We start from the raw sequence: 18468 nt of genomic DNA, 5'->3' as shown, positions 1-18468 counted from the left end.
TCCCTCCTTCCTTCCTTTCCTCTCTCTCAAAAGTGCTTTTCTTCAAAAGGCAACTGGACTTTCTGGTTTTTCCTTCAAAGACCTTTCGCTTCTCCTCCAAGAAGCTTCTGAATGGAGGGTGGTGAAGGGAAGGATTTATACTCCTAACTCCTTGCAGACTTTCTTTCCTTCCTTCCTTCCTTCCTTCCTTCCTTCCTTCCTTCCTTCCTTCCTTCCTTCCTTCCTTCCTTCCTTTCTTTCTTTCTTTCTTTCTTTTTCTCCCCTTCCCTTCTCCCAAGATCCAGAAGGATCTCAACAGACTTGAACCCAGGGCCCTATCTAACAATGAGATTCAGTGGAGAGAAAAGTGAAGTTTTTACACTTAGGCTAGGAAAACCAAAAGTATATATACAGATCAGGTGAAACGTAGCACAATAGTAGTAACGGGGAGAGGGATCTTGGGAGTCCTAGTAGACAACCACTTAAGTGTGAATCAGGAGTGACAGCCAAAAAAGCCAACGCAATCCTAAAATGCATTAACAGAGGGATAGAATCAAGATCACGTGAAGTGTTAGTACCACTTTACAAGGCCTTAGTAAGAATTCCCCAGTCAGCCATGCCTGGGTTTTTCCTCTCTTCTACCTCCTAAAGTGGAGAGGTTGCAGAGGAAGGGATTAGAAGAGAGTAAGTGAATCACAATAGGGGTACGTATCACGTCAAGTGTTTTAATACCACTTTATAAAGCCCCAGAATTCCCCATGTCTGTATTATTTTCCTCCAATCCCCTAGAATTTATATCCTAAAATATAAATATATATTTATATTTGTATTTTATCTGTTATTTATTGTGGACTGTACACCGCCCCGAGTCCCTTTTGGGGAGAGGGGGCGGTTTAGAAATGTGAATAAATAATAGAATGGAGAGATCGCAGAGAGAGGGATTAGAAAAGAGTAAGCGAACCACAATGGGGATACATATCATGTGAAGTGTTTTAATACCACTTTATAAAGCCTTGAAAAGGCCCCAGAATTCCCCAGGCCTGTTTTTCTTCCCTTCTATCCCCTAGAATGGAGAGATCGCAGAGAGAGGGATTAGAAGAGAGTAAGCGAACCACAATAAGGATACTTATTGTGTGAAGTGTTAATAGCGATAAGGCCCCAGAATTCCCCATGTCTGTATTTTTTCCTCCAATCCCCTAGAATAGAGAGATTGCAGAGGAAGGGATTAGAAGAGAGTAAGCGAACCACAATGGGGATACGCATGACATGAAGTAATAATACTCTTTTATAATGCCTTGGTAAGAACACACCTCGAATATTGCATCCAGTTTTGGTTGCCACGATATAAAAAAGATGTGGAGACGCTGGAAAGAGTGCAGAGAAGAGCAACCAAGAGGATTAGGGGACTGGAAGATAAAACATATGAAGAACGGTTGCAGGAATTGGCTATGTCTAGTCTAGAGAAAATAAGAATTAGGGGTGACATGATGGCATCTTCCGATATTTGAGGGGCGTGTCCCAAAAAAGAGGGGGTCATATTATTCTCCGAAGCACCAGAGGACAAGAAGCAATGGGTTGAAACTCATCAAGGAGAGAAGCAACGTAGAATGAAGGAGAAACTTGCAAACAGTGAGAACAATTATCCAGTGGAACAGCTTGCCACTAGAAGTTGTGAGTCCTCTATCACTAGAGGTTTTCAAGAAGAGATTGGACAACATTTGTCCAGAATGGTATTGGGTCGCCTACTTGAGCAGGGGGTCAGACTAGAAGACCTCCAAGTCTCTTCCAACTCATTCGGATAAAATTGTCCAAAACCTCAGGAAGCTGAGACGGAAAAAGACGGACGTGTGTTTGTGCCAATTTTGTGTGTCTCATTTCAAGCTGGTTTGGCCAGGGGGTTTCTCCCCCATCCCACTCCCCGGGACCTACCCGGCGTTCCCCAGATTGGGGCAGAAATATGTCCAGTTTTCCCATATCCCAATTCTCCAAGGTTTATCCACCGAGACATTTTACACATCGGGACGACGACAAAAATTGACAACCGTCTTTGTGTCTTTGTAAAATCGCTCGTATTTCGGATCCGCTCCCTGCTTTGCAAATTAGACCTGTCGACAAAGGGTAGCCTTGGTGTGTGTGTGTTTTAAAAAAATCAATTTGCAATAGACTCGGCGGGTGGTAAATTTTAACCTGTGATTAAAACGTTAATCGATTAATCACATTTGTCTCGGTGCGCAGAGCCGGCGAGAGGAATCGAGGGGGGGGTATTTTTCGCAAATATTGCACGAGTGTGGACCACCCAAAAAAGTGGCTACACACCACCTTCGAAGATTCGACCACTCCCTCCTCTCCCCGGCAGCACCACTGGATGTAGAGGATGGGATTTGTAGTCTATCTCTCTTCTCCCCCCCCCATCCCCCCACCCAAGCTGGACTACTACAAATTGGAACTTCCTATGTTATACGCCCGCAGAATTTCCCTCAATCTTGACAATTCTAAACGGGGTGAACTTCAACTCCCAGAATTCACTTCACCGATGTCTCGCTTAGCGGCGGAAAGTTGGGGGTTTGGTTATGGTCGTAAGACAAGGACGGCCTTTTTTCTGTTCTTCTGTTCTCCGCTCGCTGCAAAAAAACAACAACTCCTATTATCTGCAATTCTTTTCTTTTCTTTTTTTTACAAGTTTGGGAATGTCTGCACCCGGGACCCCTGACCTCTGACCTCATCTAACAAAAGACCCCAGCTAACTGGAAAAATCCTCACAAACAAAACTTATTTTTTTTCCCATGCCACAAATTGAAGAAGAAGTAAAGAAAATTCATTCCGGAGTGAAAGATCTCTCTTTTTTTCCCATCGTGCTACGATTTTCCTGGAAAAAAAAAAGGAAACTCTGAAAGCATCAGAAGAACGTCACTTTTTTCTGGCTTTGAGAGGAAGATTATAGCATGAAATAATTATAGGTCTTCCAGAGACCGAAGAGATCATCCAATCTGACCTCTCTGTACCACCGGGGCAGGATCGGTCACGCCCAAACCCTGCAGAGGAGATGAAGGACCAAGGGGGAGAGGGGGGGGGGGAGAGCCAAGCCACCATCAGGAAAAATGACAGTTTGCCAGAAGAAGCCAAGGCGAAGAAAAATGAGGTCCCGCCAGAATCTTCTTTGGGGGGCACAGAGTGAAGTGGGTTGAAATTGGTGGGTTTTCTACGGGCGAGAAGAAAACCTTTCCTGCCTCTTTGGAAAAGAGAGATAGAGATAGATAAATAGATAGATGGATGGATGGATGGATGGATGGAGAGGGAGGGAGGGAGGGATAGCTAGATAATAGATAGATAGAGATAGAGATAGATAGATAGATAGATAGATAGATAGATAGATAGATAGATAGATGGAGAGAGAAAGATGGATGGATGGATAGATAGATAGATAGATAGATAGATATAGATAAAATAGAAGATGATAGATAGATAGATGGATAGATAGATAGATAGATAGATAGATAGATAGATAGATAGATAGATAGATAGATAGATGATAGATAGATGATAGATAGATGATAGATGATAGATGATAGATGGATGGATGGATGGATGGATGGATGGATGGATGGATGGATGGAGAGGTGGATGGATGGAGAGATGGATGGATGGATAGATAGATAGATAGATAGATAGATAGATAGATAGATAGATAGATAGATAGATATTAAATAGAAGATAGATGGATGGATGGATGGAGAGAGAGGGATGGATGGATAGATAGATAAATAGATAGATAGATATAAATTAAATAGAAGATAGATAGATAGATAGATAGATAGATAGATAGATAGATAGATGATAGATAGATAGATAGATAGATAGATAGATAGATAAATAGATAAATAGATAAATAGATAAATAGATAAATAGATAAATAGATAAATAGATAAATAGATAAATAGATATAGAGATGGTTGGATGGGGAGAGAGGGGGGGGATGGATGGATGAATGGATAGATAGGTAGATAGATAGATAGATAGATAGATAGAGATAGATAGATAGATAGATAGATAGATAGATAGATAGATAGATAGATATAGATTAAATAGAAGATAGATAGATAGCTACATACATACATACATATTAAATATAAGAGACAGATAGATAGATTAAATAGAAGATAGACAGATAGATAAATAGAGATAGATATTTACACCTAAAGAAGAAAAGAGAGTGGAGAAAAGAGCGGAAACAGAGAAAATTGGCATCAATTGAAATGTATAGGCAGTCCTTGATTTACGACCATTCATTTAGTGACTGTTGGAAGTTGCAAGGGCACTGAAAAAAGTGACCTGATCATTTTTCACACTTAACAACAATTGCAGCATCCCCGGGGTCTCGTGATCCAAATTCATATGTTTGGCAACTGACTCGTATTTATGAGGGTCGCGGTAATCACGTGACTCCTCTCTTGCCACCTTCTGACGAGCAAAGTCAACAGGGAAGCCCGATTTGCTTAATGGCCACATGATCCACTTAACAACTGCAGAGATTCACTGAACCCCCGTGGCAAAAAAAAAGCTCATAAAACGAGCGTAACAAAATTCACTTAACGACTAGCAATTCATTTAGCAACCGTGACAAGAAAGGTGGTAAAATGGGACAAAACCCCACTTAGCTACTGTCTCCGTCTTAGCAATGGAAATGTGGGGGGCTCATTTGTGGTCGTAAGCCGAGAACGACCAATATGGGCAAATCTACTGCATCGGTGCCACCTTTATTCAAGTCACATTTATTTTCCACACACGCACGAATTTAATTCTTGGGATGCACAACTTTTCCTGATTTTTAATTATTTTATTTTGCACTTAGCCTAACGTTGCTGACTCCGGAAAGGAACAGCACGTTGTGTAACTATGAATTTTGGTGCATGCGTGTTTGCTCAGGAGTGTTACGCACACCCGAGAGAGGTGGGATTCACACATACGCCGCTGGAGCTGGGTAGCGAACAGGGAGTGGGGGAGAAAGCAAGAACAATGCTCCGCGCAAGAGATAAACGACAAACACCTCTGACACCTCGGCATCTGTTTGCCGAGGAATTGCAGGTGAGCGTCTTCGAGAGGAAGAAAATGTTTTCACACCTAGGCATGTGTGGCTGCTCTTCGCTGTTGAGTTGTGACTTTGCCGCTGTGTCATCTGCTGGCTCAGGACAGATGTGAAGGACCTGTTCCTTGGAAACTCTTCTGGGAAGGATCAAGAAAAGCCGATGGTGATTTTGGAACATTGTCTTGAGGACTTGTTTTCATGAAGATCAGGGGTCTCCAAATTTCAAGGTACAACATCTCCTTGAGGACTTGTTTTCATGAAGATCAGTGGTCTCCAAACTTCAAGGTAGAACGTCACCTTGAGGACTTGTTTTCATGAAGATCAGGGGTCTCCAAACTTCAAGGTAGAACGTCACCTTGAAGACTTGTTTTCATGAAGACCAGGGGTCTCCAAACTTCAAGGTGGAACATCACCTTGAAGACTTGTTTTCATGAAGACCAGGGGACTCCAAACTTCAAGGTAGAACATCACCTTGTGTTGATGTTGAGATGTTTATTGTGAAATCCCGATTGCAGCCATCATCTGGAGCTCTTCTCTGTGGACACTTTCCATTACTTTCATGTAGACCACTATTTCTCAAAGTTGGTGACGTTAAGATGGGTGGACGCCAAAGTTCTAGGAGCTGAAGTCCAACATCGCCGAGTTTGAGATATGGTGGTCTACGTCAGGGGTCTCCAAACTTGGCAACTTTAAGACTTGTGGACTTCAACTCCCAGAATTCCTCAGCCGGCACAATGAATTCTGGAAGTTGAAGTCTACGAGTCTTTAAGGTGCCAGGTTTGGAGACCCCTGATGTAGACCACCGTACCTCAAACTCGGCGATGTTAAGATGGGTGGACTTCAGCTCCCAGAACTTTGATGTCCACCCATCTTAACGTCACCAAGTTGGAGAAACAGTGGTCTACATGAAGATAATGGAGGTGTCCACAGAGTGGGGTGGTGTCCACAGAGAACATTTCTGTTGCTAAGCGAGACAGTTGAGTGAGTTTTGCCCGATTTTTACGACCTTTTTGGCCACCGTCGTCAAGAAGCACTGCAGTTGTTCCATCAGTAACATGGTAATTAAGTGAATCATGCTTCCCTGTCGTAAAAGGCATGCCAGTTCCTAAGCGTTCCAATTTTGATCACACGACGGTCATAAGTGTGAGGACCGATCGCCTTTTTTCAGGGTCATTGTGACTTTGAATGGGTGGTGTGGGGCCTAGAGATAGAGTTATTGACTCACAATCAGGAGACTGTGAGTTTGATCCTAGGTAAAGGCAGATATTTCTCTCTCTGGGCACAATGAGAATTTATCTGCTGAGCAAAACTCCGTACTGGGGACAGGAAGAGCATCCGGCCATTAAAACACTCTGCTAGCTCCATTCAGTTTCCCTGACTCCACTCTGCAAGGTATTATAAAGTCATTAAAAGATGATGATTGTGACTTTGAATGGTTGCTAAATGAATGTTTGTAAATGGAGGATTACCTGTATTAGGTCAGATTATTACAGTCCCCGATTTACAACAGTTCATTTAGTAACGTTTCCAGTTACAAGGGCACTGTAAAAACAAACTGCTTTTCACACTTATGACTGTTGCACCATCTCCATGGTCACGGGATCAAAATTCGGACGTTTGGCAACTGACTCGTATTTACGATGGTTACGGGGTGCCAGGGGGCACGTGATCCCCTTTTGCGACCGTCCGACGAGTCGATGGGGAAGCCGGATTCACATAACAACCGCGTCACTAACTTAACAACTGCAATGATTCCCTTGACAACTCTTGTAAAACGGGACAAAACTCCCTTAGCAACCATCTCACTTAGCAACAAACATTTCGGTCGTAAGTCGAGGACTATCAGTAGTTCATTTAAATCCTGTTTTTTTTCAAGGGTGGGCTTCTTGCTTGAGAACCAGGAAGGGGTCTTCACACCCATTGTTACATTACGTGAACCCCCCCCCCCCGACGATTTAACTCTCTTCTTTTTGACCGAGAAATCTCGATTTAAGTCTCTCTTTGCAGAATGCAAAGCTAAAACTTGGCAAATAAATCCTCATTTTTCACCTTCTTTGATTGAGACGAGACGTTAAAAGAGAATTAAGTCAGACTAGCTTCCTTTGACCCTTCCCCCCCCATGTAAACCAGAACAGACTGTCATCAACCAGAACAAACGGCTATCCCTTTCGCTTCGCTCCCGATTGGAGAGCGAATTCGGAGTTCAACTGAGAGTGTCATTCTACCGCGAATTAATCCAGATCGAAATATTGAAAAGTCGAGAAAGAAGGTGGATTCTGGGTCAGGAGAGCATCTGTTGTTGGCGGTTGTTTTTTAAAGTCAAGATGGCATCTGCGTTTGTGCAACCAAGTCTCTGCCCTATTTTTTTTCATGCGCGTGGCACATGAGACATGTGCACAATCAGAGCTGCCATCTTGACTTCTTTCTGAAACATTCCCCCCCCCTCCTCTTCCAGATGTGGTTGGGCGATAGTGAAGATTTGGAGCCTTTTTTGGGAAGTATGCGCGTTTGTGGCCAGAGAGACAGGGATGCGCCAGCCTCCAAAGGACAGTATTTTCACATGCCACAATGTGTGAAGATGTGGAAGGATGCTCGAGTGTAGATTTCGGGCATTCAGCAAAAGATCACACAAAAACTGATTTCTTTTTTTAAACCCTTAATATTTGTGGCAGATTTATTTTAACACAAACTTATTCGCGGCACACTTTTTCAACGCAAAATATTTGCCGACGGGACTTTTTTGAACACGGAATATTTGCGGCGGACTTTTTTCAAACATGAAAATTGTGGCGGATTTTTTAAAATACGAAATATTTGTGGTAGAGGTTTTTTGATGTGAAATCTTTGCGGCAAGAGTTCTTTTCACATGAAATATTTGTGGAAGACTTTTGAACACAAAATATTTTGTGACAGACTTTTTTTAAAAAAACCTGAAATAATGGTGGTGGATGATTTTTTTTAATACGAAATATCTGCGGTGGACTTTTTTTTAATCCAAAATATTTGCAGTAAGAGTTTTTTTAACACGAAATATTTGTGGTTTTTTAAACATGAAATATTGGTGGCAGAAATTTTTTTAACGCAGAATAGTTGTGGCAGACTTCTTGAACATGAAATATCCGTGGCAGGTTGGTTTTTAACCCAAAATGTTTGTGGCAGTTTTTTTTTTTAACCCCGAAATGTCGATGGCACTTTTTTTTTTAAACACAAAATATTTGTGGCACCAATTTTTTAAATACCGTTCGAGCATTGAGCAGATGCTTTTAATACAAAATAATTGTGACAGACTCTTTTAACATGAAATATATGTGGCAGACTTTTTTTTAACACACAATATTTGTGGCAGACTTTCTTGATCACAAAATATTTGTGGCAGACTTTCTTGAACACGAAATATTTGTGGCAGACTTTTTTGAACACAAAATATTTGTGGCAGACGTTTTTGAACACGAAATATTTGTGGCAGACGTTTTTGAACACGAAATATTTGTGGCAGACTTTTTTGAACACAAAATATTTGTGGCAGACTTTTTTTTAAAAACCTGAAATAATGGTGGTGGATGTTTTTTTTTTAATATGAAATATCTGCGGTGGACTTTTTTAAAATCCAAAATATTTGCAGTAAGAGTTTTTTTAACACGAAATATTTGTGGCTTTTAAAACATGAAATATATGTGGCAGACTTTTTTTTAAACACACAATATTTGTGGCAGCCACTTTTAACACGCAATATTTGTGGCAGACTCTTTTAACACGCAATATTTGTGGCAGACTTTTTTTCAACACGAAATATTTGTGGCAGACTTTTTTTCAACACGAAATTTTTTTGGCAGACGCTTTTAACACGAAATATTCGTGGCACCAATTTTTTAAAATACCGTTTGAGCTTTGGGCCTCGCCTGGCCACCAATTCCTTTTCAGATCCCAGTTTCTACCTTGGCAAATCTGATGTTTCGTGCCACTTATTATGAAGGCAACTGTCCCATTTTTTTGCGCTGAAAAACAAGAGCAATCAACCTGAAGATGCTAAGCCATCAACTCATGCGAGGGGAAACAACATCCCACTGCATTCACTCATCCTTACATACACAGGTTGTTGGGTTTTTGCCACATCACCACAACTGATTTCTCAGGTTTTTTTCCCTCCTCCTTTCCACCATCTTGGCCGCGTGCATCTATGCCACCTTCTCTGCGCGGAAAGAGAGTTTTGCCTTTCCGATAGGGAGGTCAGCCAATTAATCGACTCATTAACTTATTGCATTTAAATAAATCTCCATATTAGCAGGGGCTGGATGCACGGCCTTGTCAAAGAAAATAATGAGGGAACTTGCAACGGAATAATTAAAACCTAGGTGGGCAGGACGGGAGGTTCATACGGGGAGGCTATAGTCGTTTGGGAAAATCTTCCTTCCAACTTCTAGAGAGCTTCCAAGCACATGTTGAATAGAACTACTGAAGTCCTACTTCTCCAGCAAGTAGGGGACCCTCCAAAACAGGTCCATCTTCCAACGGGTCCAACACATACCCTAAAATACCTAACAGGCGCCACCTCTCTATTGCCACGTTGTCAGAGAACACAACTCAACTCGTAGATCTCCAAACATGTCTTCCCAAACATGGCATCTTGGAGAGAGAAGGAAGGAGAGAAAAAATCTAAAAGGTCCATCTTCCAGCGGGTCCAATACACATCCCAAAACACCTAACAGGTGCCACCTAACTATTACCACATTGCCAGAGAGCACAACTCAATTGGAAGATCTTTAGAACGTGCCTTCCCCAACGTGGCATCTTGGAGAGAGAAGGAAGGAGAAGAAATCTACAAGGTCCATCTTCCAGAGGGTCCAACACATACCCCAAAACACATAACAGGTGCCACCTCTCTATTGCCACATTGCCAGAGAGCACAACACAACTGGAAGATCTTTAGAACGTGCGTTCCCCAACGTGGCTTCTGGGAAAGAGAAGGAAGGAGAAGAAATCTACAAGGTCCATCTTCCAGCAGGTCCAACACACATCCCAAAACACATAACTGGTGCCACCTTTCTATTGCCACATTGTCAGAGAACACAACTCAACACAGAGATCTTCAGAACGTGCCTTCCCCGAGGTGGCATCTTGGAGAGAGCAGGACGGAGAAGATATCAACCAGGTCCCCCATCCCTGAGGTTCTAGCCTCTCAACTTTTCACCAGCAACTTGAGCAGAACAGAATCTGGATTCTCCTTCCATTGTTGATGGACAGGCATAGCAGACAAGGACGGTTGAGGTGGACCTCAGAGATGGTGTGCAACTCTTCCACTTGGGCACCCCAATTTTTTTTCAACTTCTGACACAACTTCTTCCTTCCTTCCTTCCTTCCTTCCTTCCTTCCTTCCTTCCTTCCTTCCTTCCTTCTAGAGTCCTCTTAAAGGGGAGAAGGACCACCACACCTCCCTCTTCCAACGGAACCGAAGAGTTGGCGTCTTACAGATCCCACCAAGGAAGAGTAACGCGTGAGTACAACACCCAACGCAGGAGGGACACCCCATTACCAAAGGGGGATACCCCTAAACAGGTCCCCAATCTTAGAAGAGACCCTCCTTTGGGTCTCTTCTGTCCCGTTTGCCCCTCTGGCTTCAGTCGGGGCTGCCCTCCAGCCATTGTTCTCCTCTGGTTTTCAAGACAGGGGAAGGGTCTCCTCACCCACCTCCCCCCATACCTGGAACAGGGGGGCATTTCCCCCTTTTTAGAGGAGAGGGTTAAAAGGAAGGAAAGAGAAGCAAAACATCAGAAGTCAAGGCGGGAGGAAAATACTCTGCGTGATTTAGGCAAATAGAGCTCATTAGTTCTAATATATATATTCCTGTTGCTAGGAAGCGTTGCCTCGCATAGCAACAGCCCGCAAATTGTAGCACTTATGAATCACAGGTTTTTTTCCCCCCCTCTTCTCTTTCTCTTTCTCCCCTCTAATGTGCGCGAGAGAGGTTTTTCTGACAGCCCCTCTCCAAGCTCGCCTCTTCCCCTCCACCCCCGGTTCTTCTCCCCCCCCCATCCCCGTCCCTCCACGGGGACCCTTCCCGAGGCAGAAAAAAAAATGACATCACCCCAAATTAACTGGGATCGGCCTCTCTCCTCTCCTGCATCTCTCTCTCCTTCTCTCTCTCAAAAGTGTGCAAGGGAGGACTTTAGTTTCAGAAGTTGTTGGGGGGGATTGAAGCCACAATTGTTAACAGATGAGGAGTCAGGCCGACACTCCCGGGGAGTGTGTAAGTGTGTGTGTGTGTAAGAGAGAGAGAGAGAGAGATTATCCAGAGTTGGAAAGTGACTGGCAGGCGTGAAAACTGGTCTGTAAAAAAAAACAGGAAGAAGAAGAAAGAAGAAGAAAGTTCACTTTTGGTCTCTCCGCCTTCCCATCTTTGAACAAGGCACGGGCTCCCTTCCCCCCCCCCAACTGCACAAACACACACAAACACACAAACTGCTCCTTTCCAAGGCAAGAAGCTACACTTAATCCGGTTCCAATCCACTTTCAAAAGCTTCGCAGAGATCAGTTCTGCTTTGAATGGAGGGAAGGCAGGGAGGGAAAGAGAAGGAGAGCGAACCAGATTGTGTCGGATTTCACAATTGTTGAAAGGCGTGCAAGAATGCAAAGGAGAGGCGGAGAAGCTCGCACACACCATCGCTTGTAGGTAAGTGAAAAAAAAAAAACCAACACAACCCAGACAGACCCACCCCGCCGCAAAAAGTGAGAAGCAACAGCGGAGACAGAGCAGAGAAAAAGACACACCAACACATACACTCCCCTACCTTGAGATGCCCTCTGTGTGTGTTTGTGTGTGTGTGTGTGTGTGTGTGTGTCTCTCTGAATAGCCATAATTGTACACCCTAGACAACATTGCGGTCAAATTAAAGTACATTGCACCCAGCAAAGTTCATTCGTCCACAGCTGCATGGCAAGGTTCACCGACTCTGGTTTGATATTTTAATAATTTTCATTTCTTTTTTTCGGCGATTGCCAAAACTGGGGCGGGGTGAAGTGGGGGGGGGGGAAACAACCCAAAAACAAGACAAGGCAAAACCCCAAACCAAAACTGCTGACATTCCAGACTGAACTTGCAAGAAAACCAGTTTAGGATTATGAGGTTGGTACACAACACACACTTTCGCCGGCCGAGACTTTTGAAGAGGTTACGGTGCAAAGAAGTCATATTTTCGCAGGAAAACCTGACCCGGCCAAGCTGGATCTGGTGTCCAAACGGAGCAGAAGAAAGTGGGGGGGGGGATCACATTTCTTTTGGGGGGGGGCAGAGAAGAGAAGACAGAGGGAGAAAAGCGTTTGCCTCTCTGTATTGTGTCTGGTGACACCCCCTTCTTAGCCAAGGCAATGCCCATTTTTTCCCCCCAAAATAGAGGGGTGGAAAAAAAATGGAGATTGGCAAAAGTTTGGGGAAGGGGAAAAAAGGGGGGAGGGGTTTTTGGGGGTTTCACGTGTGGCCTGACAAACTGCGAGGAGAAGAAACTTCTTTCTCCTCTTCTCCTTTTGCCCCAACGCCAAAACCGGGGTGCCCACCTTCTCCCCCCCACCCCCACCCCAAAAAAACACCCGGGCATCTCCAAACGCCGATAATTTCCCCCTGGCTGCCTCCTTGCTCAAAGCATCTCCTTCCAAATTCCACGGATACACAAAGCAAAGAAGGCCAGCCAAACCCACCGACCTAAGCAGATTTTGTTACAGAAAAAAGCCATTTTTAAAAATATTATTATTATTTTTCCGCGCCGCCCCCCCCCCCAACTCAACGCAAAGGGCAAATATTCCCAGCACCTGAAGCTGCCTTCCCCAGACAATACCTGGATTTTTTTTCCCCAGGCCCGAGAAACGAAGAGACTTACTTTTTGTTCGACGTGTTCCAATAAATTGGCTCCAGACTGAGTCCGTCTACAAACAAGAATTCCCAAAAACAGAGATTCAAAGCCATATAAAATCCAATTCCGGAGTTTTCAAAGGCCATCACTGCTAGAGAGAGAAAAATAGGAGTCAGGGGCAGACAGGAGAGGCCAGCACCAACTCCCTGCTCCGGAGTCTCTTCTTCCCTTTCTTTCTTTCTTTTTTCTTTTCTTTCTTTCTTTCTTTCTTTCTTTCTTTCTTTCTTTCTTTCTTTCTTTCTTTCTTTCTTTCTTTCTTTCTTTCTTTCTTGGACAATCTCACCCCCGCCGGTTTTCAAGAGGCAATTCCGAATCCCCTCCTTGGCGAGCAGGGTGGGAAAAATAAGACGAGAGATGAGAGAGAGAGAGGAGGGGACGCATACCAAATATATATCTATCTATTCCAGGGAGAAAGAGAGGCAAGAAAAAAAGAGAGAAAGAGAGAGAGAGAGAGAGAGAGAGAGAGAGAGAAGAGTTTTTGGTTCTTTCTCCCCCCTCCCTTCTTTAAGGAAAGAATCTACTAGATCTCGCTGGCGGGCTCAACAAAGTTTTAGAAATCCTCCCTTGTGCACCAGGGTCTGGGTTGATGAGAAAAGTTTGCACCACTTGCAAAGAGTTGCCCAAAAGAAGGGCATTTCCCCCCCATGCTCTCTCTCTCTTCCTGCTGGAAAGAAAGAAAGAAGGAAGGAAAGAAGGAAGGAAAGAAAGAAAGAAAGAGGAAGGAAGGAAGGAAGGAAGGAAGAAAGAAAGAAAGAAAGAAAGAAAGAAAGAAAGAAAGAAAGAAAGAAAGAAAGAAAGAAGAAAGGGTGAACCAAGAATTTTGTCCAGAAAGGCAGAAATTTCATTCAGTCAGCTCCTTCAGCCTCTCTGCTTCCAGATCCTCAGGGAGGTGTGGAAAAGTGTGTAAGACACAAGAAAGGAGGGGAGAAAGAGAGAGGAGGAGGAGGAGGAGGAGGAATTCATTTGCAAGCCCCCTCTCCTCTATTTTTCCATCCCTCCGCAGCGCTGATTTGGGGGGCTCGGCGACCTCCTCCTCCTCCTCCTCCTTTTTTCCTCCCTCCTTCCCCAGCAACTCCAACTCCAACGATGGATGATGCAGAAAGAGAAAAAGAGACAGAGAGACAGACAGAGAGACAGACAGACAGGCAGACAGAGCGAAAATAATAATAATATGAGAATCAGGAATCAGGCAGAATTTTTTCCCCTCGCCCCTCTCCCTCCTTGTTCTTTCTTTCTTTCTCTCTCTCTGTCTGTCTCTCTCTCTCTCTCTTTGGGGAGGGGAGGTGGAAGAGGCAGAGAGAGAGAGAGGGAGGAGAGAAAAATTGGTGAGCGCGAAAAAGCGGAATGAAGAGACACAGTTTGCCCAAACGCAAGGACCGGAGTCTGAAGATGAAAGAAGATACGGAGCGCGGATGCTTTTTTCTTCTCTCTCTCTCTTTTCAGAGGAGGAGGAAGAAAAAAAGGGAGGTAAAAGAGGGAGGGGGGGAAAAGAAAGAAAGAACTTCAGTCCAAAAGGAAAGGAAAGGAGGAAGGGAACAGCAGCCCCGAAGGAGGAGAAAAAAGAAAAGAAAAAATGAGACACAGCTCCCTTCGGAAGGATGTCAAATCCAGAGAGAGATTGGAAGAGAGAGGTGATGCCTTTGGAAGACAATTGCAATTTCCAAAGCAAAAGGACATTTTTAAAGCATGCACACAAAAAATAAGAATGGGTGTGTGTGTGTGTTTGCGGCCTTCTCTCTCTCTCTCTCCTCCATCCCAAATCCTTTTTCCTTCTTTCTTTTTGGTCTTCCCCTCCAGGTGAATGGAAGGGGGTTAGATTAATGGCAGGGCTGTTTTTTTGTAAAAGGCGTCAGCATATTTTAAATATAGCTGGAATTGTCAGGGAAAGGGGAGGGGGGAGGAAGGACAGGTGAGAGGAGGGGGGGAGGAGGAGGAGGAAAACGGGGTGGGGTGGGGACACGCAGGAGGAAAAGAGGGGGGTGTGTGCCCCTTCCTCTCTCCCTCTGCACAAATTAAGGCATTGTGTCTGGATGTTTCCAAGCGTGTGTGTTTTCCACCTTGGAAGATTTGGGAAGGGGGGAAATAATAATAATAATAATAATAATAATAATAATAATAATAATAATAATAATAATAATAATAGTGGGGCCCGACTAGTAATCAATGCTAAATCCAGCGAAACAACTGGCCGCTGTGATACAATTGTATAATAATAATAATAACAACAACAACAATTTATATCCTCCAACGTTACCTTAACAGTTCCTAGGTCTTTGGTTAGGACTCGAGCTGTTGCGCTACCAACCAGCCCCAAAGGCTGTGAATCTCACCAAAGATTAACAAAATAATAATAATAATAATAATAATAATAATAATAATAATAATAATAATAATGTCCTCCAACGTTACCTTAACAGTTCCTAGGTCCTTGAGCTGTTCAGCTACCAACCAGCCCCAAAGGCTGTGAATCTCACCAAAGATTAACAAAATAATAATAATAATAATAATAATAATAATAATAATAATAATAATAATAATGTCCTCCAACGTTACCTTAACAGTTCCTAGGTCCTTGAGCTGTTCAGCTACCAACCAGCCCCAAAGGCTGTGAATCTCACCAAAGATTAACAAAATAATAATAATAATAATAATAATAATAATAATAATAATAATAATAATAATAATGTCCTCCAACGTTACCTTAACAGTTCCTAGGTCCTTGAGCTGTTGAGCTACCAACCAGCCCCAAAGGCTGTGAATCTCACCAAAGATTAACATAATAACAACAACAACAATAACAATAATAATAATAATAATAATGAGTTATATGGATGAAGCATGTCACAGTGGTACCCACTGTCATCGGGGCACTTGGCACCATGTCCAAGAATTTTGCAAGATACATTCACAAATTGCAGCTTCCTGCAATAACACCAGCGGAACTGCAAAAAACTGCGCTACTCGGAGCATCTTATATTTTAAGAAGGTCCTTGGTTGATCCCTAGGACGCTGGCAGTAAACCGTATCAACCATTAGCACCAGTCAATGGTATTTGTGATGCATTTTTGAATGTTCAGTTGGCTGAGTTTCATGCTTAATGAATAAAGTACATCATAATAATAATTCACTTATTTTTGCTCCTTCAACTTTTCTGGAGCTGTTCTTTGGGGGTCCTTCCAGAAGCCGTACCTGTTGAATTTCCGGCTTGTCGAGAAAGAGAAGGGAGGGGCATGAGGGCATGAAGGGGTCTGCAGAAAGGCTAATATCTATCTATCTATATCTACCTATCTCTACATCCATCTATCCATCCATCCATCCATCCATCCATCCATCCATCCATCCATCTATCATCTATCTATCTATCTATCTATCTATCTATCTATCTATCTATCTATCTATCTATCATCTATCTATCTCTATCTATCTATCTATCTATCTATCTATCTATCTATCTATCTATCTATCTATCTATCTATCATCTATCTATCTATCTCTGCTTTTCAGTAGCCTGATCTTGGGCGGGGCTGAAAAAGCAGGTTAGAGCCACAAACCAGGATGGGCTTGGGACTAGGATGCCCTTGGGGAGATTGTGGTTAGAGGCCGCCCCCCAAAGAAGGCAGGGCATGGCCGTGTGCCCCCCCCCCCAAAAGCTCTCCCCACCCCTAAAAGGGGGAACAATGGAGTTGCAAAAAACTCGGCCAAAACCTCAGTCAGCCGTGCTAAAACTACAACCCCCCAGAATTCCTAGCGGCGGAACAGCCATGCTCACAGGGGATTCTGGGAAACCTCAAGCCAAATCCACGGCTGGTAGCTCTAACTGGCAGAGCCCAGAGCTACAGCTCCCAGAATTCCTAGCAGGGGGGAAGGGAATGGGACAGCAGGGGATTCTGGGAACGGCTAGACCCGCTCCCAAAATCCCCCTAGCCAGCAGAATGTCCATGCTGGCAGGGGAATTCTGGGCACCGCTGAGCTAGAGGTAGTGTGGCTCTAACCGGCTGTGCTAAGAACTACAACTCCCACAATCCCTAGCAGTGGAACAGCCATGCTGGCAGGAAGTTCTGGGAACTGCCAAGCAAGCCAGAACTCTCACTCAACTTCCAGCTGTGCTGGAAGTACAACTCCCAGAATTCTTAGCCAGCAGAACATTCAGGCTGGCTGGGGATTCTGGGTCGCTCTAACCGGCAGGGCCGGAACTACAGCTCCCAGAATCCCTAGCGGTGGAACATCCACCCATGCAGGGGATTCTGGGAACTGTCAAGCTAGCACTACACCTGGTCCCTCACCACTAGCTGTGCTATAACTACAACTCCCAGAACCCCTAGCCTTGTTAACACCCCTCCCAACAGGGGATTCTGGGAACCCCTCAAGCTAAATCAACAGCCGGTCGTTCTAATTAGCAGGGCCCGGCACTACAGCTCCCAGAATTCCTAGTGGGGGGAGAGCAGGGGATTCTGGGAGCTGCCGATTCCTGACCACCGCAGGCCTTGGGGGTCAGGGGGGTTAATTTGCAAAGCCCCCGGCCCTTTCATAGAGTTAAAAACCCCGTGTTTTTTGCCAGCCCCCGGGGTCTGTGGAGAGAAAGCGGCTCTTTGGCTCTATAATTATCTTGGCTTACAGCAAACCTTTCATTTTGCAGGCCTCCCAAAACCTCAGGCCTTCCGGGGCAGCCTTTAAACCTGCACCCGGCCTGACTGGGCACATTTCACGAGGGCAAAGGTGCCATTTTGTGTTCGCGGGTTTTGCCAGGCTGAATCGGAGCAGGGATTCTGGGCGAAAAACTGCGAAAGAAAGAGAAAGAAAGAGAGAGAGAGAGTTGGGAAGGAGAAGAGAAGGAAGGAAGGAGAAGAAGAAAGAGAGAAAAAGGAAGGAAGGAAAGAAAGATGGGAAGGAGAAGGAAAGAAGGAAGGATAAAGAGAAAGAAAGAGAGAGAGAGAGATGGGAAGGAGAAGAGAAGGGAGGAAGGAGAATAAGAAAGAGAGAAAAAGGAAGGAAGGAAGGAAAGATGGGAAGGAGAAGGAAAGAAGGAAGGATAAAGAGAAAGAAAGAGAGAGAGAGAGTTGGGAAGGAGAAGAGAAGGAAGGAAGGAGAAGAAGAAAGAGAAAAAGGAAGGAAGGAAAGAAAGATGGGAAGGAGAAGGAAAGAAGGAAGGATAAAGAGAAAGAAAGAGAGAGAGAGATGGGAAGGAGAAGAGAAGGGAGGAAGGAGAAGAAGAAAGAGAGAAAAAGGAAGGAAGGAAAGAAAGATGGGAAGGAGAAGGAAAGAAGGAAGGATAAAGAGAGAGAGAGATGGGAAGGAGAAGAGAAGGTAGGAAGGAGAATAAGAAAGAGAGAAAAAGGAAGGAAGGAAAGAAAGATGGGAAGGAGAAGAAAAGGAAGAAAGGAAGGAAGGAAGGAAGGAGAAAAAGAAAGAGAAAAAGGAAGGAAAGAAAGAAAGAGAGAGATGGGAAGGTGAAGAAAAGGAAGGAAGGAGAATAAGAGAGAGAGAGAGAGAGAAGGAAAGAGAGAT

General features: G+C 44.0%; 1 protein-coding gene across 1 annotated transcript in view; it reads right to left on the bottom strand.

Annotated features, from left to right (window-relative positions):
* The window catches only part of LOC309401073 (ephrin-B3-like), a 57363-nt gene extending 43158 nt beyond the window's left edge, over positions 1-14205 (bottom strand). The window contains exon 1 of the mRNA XM_081970017.1: positions 12931-14205. Coding sequence (XP_081826143.1) covers positions 12931-13049 — 119 coding nt within the window. The 5' untranslated portion in view covers positions 13050-14205. The remainder of the gene's footprint in view (positions 1-12930) is intronic.
* Positions 14206-18468: the final 4263 nt, after the last annotated feature.

This window comes from Natrix helvetica (assembly GCF_964273705.1).
Source record: "Natrix helvetica genome assembly, chromosome: Z".
Classification (NCBI taxonomy): Eukaryota; Metazoa; Chordata; class Lepidosauria; order Squamata; family Natricidae; genus Natrix; species Natrix helvetica.
Note: the sequence above shows the minus strand (reverse complement) of the source record. Positions and strands in the feature narration are given on the sequence as shown.